Below are 5,776 nucleotides of genomic sequence, written 5' to 3'. Positions count from 1 at the left end.
TTTCTCAATTTTATATAAAATACATATGTATATAAACTTTTCTAAAAAAGCCAACTTAATTCAATATATGTATATTAATCCACAAATATATTTCATATTTTCTCACTATTGTTAATGGCAAATTTTGTTGTGATGAAAATGAGAGATAATTTACCAACAATATGTTTTCACTCTTCATTTTCAATTTATTTTTATTAACTTATGTTCTACTTTTATAATTTCACTTTCCAATATGTATTTTAATACATTTAAGTTCAAATTTAATTTCAATAAACATCGAATTTTTTATTGTAAATGTATTTCTACTTACTTTTTATTATTAATCATTTATTTACATTTCTTTATAACAACCACTTCACTCCGTATTTAGCTAAAGCCAATTGTCTAAACTTACAGTTCATTAGCACAGTCAACAACTCAATCACTTAAAGCAGTTGCTTTATGATCTACCTACATACAAAAGGGGTAGAAAGTCACCCCAGGGAGGGAAGGGAACAAAATGCTTCAGCTTGTCATGCCAAAAACATTTAACACCTCATTAGAATCAGAGCGCAGGACGAGACGCAGGACGCAGCTCATCTACATGCCAGCCAACAAACATCGAGCAGCCAGGACACACAAACAACAACAGCAACTACAACTATTTGGCGGCGCCATGAATAAAGTCAGGCATAAACAGGATATATGGCCGCAAATCCCAGCGTCTTGCAGCAGCAATGAATATTAATGAGATGTCATCAGTCTTTCGTCAAATTAAAGCGCACAGAAAGCGAGAAAGAGGGAGAATTGTTGTTGTTGTGTATATCCTGCGGTAACTTTTCTAATTGTTGCCAACACAACACGAATAAATCAGCCGGAAAACAGGCTGACACATTGCCTTGCCTCGGAGAAAGGGTGCGTCAACATCTCTAGGAATAAGACTTGATTCTCGGGCTCGGGCAGTGAGCAATTTCGGCAATTTGTTTAGACGTCGTGAACGTTTCCATCAAGACTCCGCTGACTGTCTTTGCAACCCTTTCGCACCTTGAGGATGTCAGTCTTAGTTTCCTGCTTTAGCTTTAGCTTCGAGTCTCACACGTCAGCGCACTATCATCACGCTTGTTTACACGCATAATTATGTGTGCCGGGATTCCGGGAATTCCACCTACAGGAAGAAGGAAGAAGGAAGCCCAAGGTGGCGACACCGCAACGTCAAGTCAACAACAGTCACAAGAAGTGGCATCACTTGAGAGTCAGCCTGTGGCTGTGGCCTCCTCTTCTTGTTCCTTTAATGCCTCGTGACAGATTTCGCCTCTTGGCTGCTTCAGCTGACGGCGTCGTGTCAGAATTTCTGATGCTGATAATATGATAATATGTTAATGAGGTTTGTTTATTTGATTTATATTCCCCTTGTCAGCCGTTGAGGACGCTGTGGCTTAGTCAAATCACAGTCAACTGGCGAGTTAATCGCTTGCTTTTTAGCTTAAGCGGCAACTCCTTGACTTCACTGTCAAATCTCTCTGTATCGAAAATAAAACAAATTCGTTTTCATTTTATTAGGATATCAAATCGAAAAGTCGAACAATCGAGTAAATTTCTGTCTCGCTGTTTACAGTTAAAATAAAACGCATTCATTGATTAGGTAAGCATTCACTTATTTAACACTTCTTCATTTTAATCTAAGTTCTTTTTGCAGTCAAAATGATGCGCCTTAAGCAAATCGGTCCGGATCACATTGAGGAGCGTGCCAAGGACGAAGTTCGCGCCAGTTTAATAATCTTCACTGCACTCTGCGCCACCATTCGACTGGCTCCCATTTTGATACGAAAGCTCATGGCTTAGATGAAGGGGAAAGTCACCAAATTGCATTTCAATTTAAATCAAATTACGTATTAAACATATGTGAATTAGGAATGTGCAATGTTAGTTCCTTTCAGAGTTAAGCTGTGCGTAAATATAAGTAATTTAAACATATAAAACACATCTGAAGAGTGGAATGTATTACTGAATAAATGATTAAATAGTAGCATTATAATATGGCATTAAGAGAAATACTGTATTTGTTATATATCACATCAAAGAATGAGGAAATATTGGAAGTAAAATATTAATATTTTCTTTCAACATTCATCACAAATAATTGAGATGGAATTTTTGTAAATTCATTTTCTGCATTTGGCTGAAACAATTTAGCATCGTCCATTTTGCATTTTTCCGTTTAATTTTTATGTTTCCAATGTAATAAAATCATTTCCAATCTTAAAAATAAAAAAATGTGGCATCTTTTTCAAAATTGCATTTATCAATACATATAATTAAAAATTGTTTAAGTAATAAATTCATTTCCAATCTTAATATATTTTCCATTCATACATTCCTTGCATATATAAATTTCTATATTAACTTGAATTAATTCACCTAGAAATTTTCTAAATAATTTCTACAAATTTATAGTTTATCATAGCATAGTTAGTTGCAATATTTATGCAACTACCATCTTGCATATGAGAATTTTCTACACTCAGATAAAGCATGCAGCGCTTTGTAGTCACATTACGTATACGCAATGTGCAATGCTGTAGCACAGTTTTTTGGCGCAGTTGGCGCCTGGCCCTAACCTCTAGTGCTCTAGCCCCGTTTTGAGTGGCCCTATAGCCCCATTAGTCGTTGCTGATTCTGGCGCACATTATTTCTGGCACGGCACGTGTTTGAACCACAAACAGATGAATTTCTGCAGTGGAGAAGCGACGACGACGACGACGACGATGCTGGAGACGACGAATTATGAGCCACTCAGCGCACTTGCGTCGCGTTCCCATGCAAGTAGGGGGAGGCGGAGAGGGAGGGGGAAAAGGGGGTCCTAGGCCAGGAGGCTGTGTGAGCTTGGTTCGCAACACGACTGCAATTCGTCCTCGGGGTCTTTTTTGTGTTAATAATAAATAAACGTGGCTCGACTCGAAGGATGCCTAGGGGAGCAAAGCACGAAGAGAGAGGTGGAGATGGGAGGGAGGGCGGTAGAGAAGTGCTTGTGCTTGTGTTTTGGACACCGGAGCGCATTTTAATGGACGAATGCAACGCTACCTGGGACACACCTTGTGCCGCTTCAGCAGCAGCAAAACAGCAGCCACAACTCCAGCTTCAGCTTCTGTTTCATCTGCAGCTGCATCAGCCAGCTGCATGTGTGACACCGAGTGCTCTTGCTCCACTTCACCTTTCTCTCTCTCTCTCTCTGTCTCTCTCTGTCTTTTGGCTGCCCGGTTTGCCACGCTTGAAATACGGCATTTGCTCGTCCATCTTTTGATTTAGCACCGACATAAAAATGATTTATCAGTGACATTAAAATAATGCACACTGTGGCGCATTTTATGAGCGAATGGATTTTCGCGCCTTTTTGTTTTCATTCCAAGCAGCAGGCAACCCTCTCATTCCTCCCCCTTGCTCCTCTCGCTGCTGATGCTACTGCTGCACATTGCATTTGAGCCTAGTCCCAGCGACGCGTTTACGATCTCCGCTCTCCATTCGCTTCATTCCGCTATCCGCAAACAGCTGTCCGTCCGTCCGTCTGTCCGTCAGACTTTGTGTGCTGCCGTCAGCCGAATGTTTTACGGCCGAGGTGTTTGTGACTGCCACACACACATGGGGAAAATGATTGTGTGTGTGTTTGTGTGTGTGTGTGTGTGCGTGTGTGGAGCATAGAGCTCTGCACCTATCCGAACCTAGCGGGAGCATCATAAATGTAAACTTTTATGCGATTATCGCGTTCTCTTTCTCGCCAACAAGCGCCGCACATTTTGCAATGCAGCCATACACTGAAATTAATTAAGAAAGTGAATAATGAGAAGAAATTTATATTTGTATTAATATATTCTACATACATATAAATTAATTAGAAAGTGAAAGTTAATTTCAGTGCGTTTCTCTTTATTAATATTCTTATACTTTTCTGCTGAATTCTTCTGTTTGCTCTTACATCTGCGAATATTGATCATCCCATATTTGATCCTCTATATTCGATTCTCATTTAGTTAACTTTGCGTTGCACATTCTCGCCACCTGCTTGCTAACATAATAGTGAAACTCTACTTTGCTCCCGTGCAGTTAGCCTGCTACAGTATATTGCTTCTCTGCTCACTTTATGTCTCGCTTTTGCATATCCTAATATGCATCATCGTTATTTTGCACCGTTCTATTTGATTCTCAAAAAGTTAACATCGATAGCATTTCCTTCCCTTTTTTTTTAGCCTGCTCTCACATTTGCTAACAATGCAGTTCATCAGAGCAATTTGCGCCGCTCTACTCAATTCTCATACTGTTAACTTCCTGGTGCATATTCTGATCTGCATGGTGTTTAGTGCAGTCAAGCAGTTCAATTCAAGCAGTGTTCTCTTCCTGCATTAGACGTTTGCAGTCAAGCAGTTGTTCAGCTGCATAAGTTTGAACCTCTCTACTCGATTCTCAAAAAGTTAACTTCCTGTGACATATGCTTTGAAAGTTTTGTAGAATGACTTTGCATTTGTTATGCGATGTCATGGCAATGTTACGTTACTCTACTTATACTTCACTCTCTAGTCTTGTCATGTTCCGCTGTCTGCTTTCACTGTAGTAAATAGCCAAGCAGTTCTTCGCATTCACCTGAATAACTATGTACCTCTACTCGATTCTCATAAAGTTAACTTGCTGCCGCATTTCTCGAAGTGCATTTTGGTGCTATGTATTTGAAATGTGCCATAATTTGCACCCAGATGTGTGACACAGCAGACGGGCCAGCAGCGGGCTGGCAATCAAGCGAGGATGCATCGTGGCAGCCACACATAGAGTCACACTCACACACACATGCAGAGAGCAGAAGGATCCATGGCCAACAAACATATGCCCTCGTGGGGTCCTTGCGAACTCATTAGAGCGGGCGTCGCAGTCGCTATCTCTCTGTGTTACTGTGTGTGTGTGATGGTATGTGTGTTGCATATGTGTGTGTGATAGTACGTATGTGTGTGTTTAATGAGGACAACAGCAAGACAGGGAGCTGACGCTGGCGCAGGCGCTGCAGCGCAGATGCGAGACAGATACGAAGGACATGGACATGGACATGAGCGTGAATGTGGATGAGGATGAGGATGAGAACATGGACATGCATGCACATCTGCAGACGCCGCTGATTGCCCCGGCAATGGGCAATGGGCAATGGGAACAGGCCAGCATTCGGCCAGTTGGCAGCGTCAGCATAATTTCCTGATGCTTAATGCCAAACGCAGAGAACGAGTTGTTGTTGTTGGGGAGGGGATGAGAAACGGAGACGAGCCGAGCACTTAAGCCCATCCGCCGTACGCTGACCGACTGCCAGGAAAGAGACCGACTGAGAGATGAACAGAAAGAGACAGAGAGAGAAAGAGAGAGGGAGAGAGTGCTCTGTTGTTGTAGTTGCGGCTCTGTGTCATTGTCTCGCGCTAGAAGCTGAGAGTAGGGAGAAAGGACATGGACCAGGGCAATTTAGAGCAGCGTACACACACCTGTTTTTTGGGTAATTTATCTCGAAGAATTATTATTTCAAATATTTTTGGGGAGAGGTAAGAGAAGCGGGCTGAAGTGAATCCCCGCTGGAGGACGACGCAACAGAAATAAAAGGATTTTAAAATGGTCATTTGATATGAATTATGCGCGTTGCTGCAATTACAGATCCCACACCACAGCAACTGCTCTATCTCCGTCTCTCTCTCTCTCTCTCTCTCTCTCTCTCTCTCTCTCTCTTTATCTCTCTCCCTCTCACTCCATCGTGCTTTGCCAATTGCCATTCGGTTGA

The 5,776-nt window shown here is 41.7% G+C and overlaps 1 protein-coding gene across 1 annotated transcript; it reads left to right on the top strand.

The window, feature by feature from the left end:
* The first annotated feature begins 1,494 nt into the window (after window positions 1-1,494).
* LOC117564460 (uncharacterized) lies at window positions 1,495-1,958 on the top strand. Its single transcript, XM_034243244.2, has 2 exons — window positions 1,495-1,621; window positions 1,676-1,958. The coding sequence occupies exon 2, from the start codon at window positions 1,681-1,683 to the stop codon at window positions 1,819-1,821; it is 141 nt and encodes a 46-aa protein (XP_034099135.1). The 5' UTR covers window positions 1,495-1,621; window positions 1,676-1,680; the 3' UTR covers window positions 1,822-1,958.
* Window positions 1,959-5,776: the final 3,818 nt, after the last annotated feature.

The sequence above is a fragment of the Drosophila albomicans genome, chromosome 2L (genome assembly GCF_009650485.2).
Source record: "Drosophila albomicans strain 15112-1751.03 chromosome 2L, ASM965048v2, whole genome shotgun sequence".
Lineage (NCBI taxonomy): Eukaryota > Metazoa > Arthropoda > Insecta > Diptera > Drosophilidae > Drosophila > Drosophila albomicans.
Note: the sequence above shows the minus strand (reverse complement) of the source record. Positions and strands in the feature narration are given on the sequence as shown.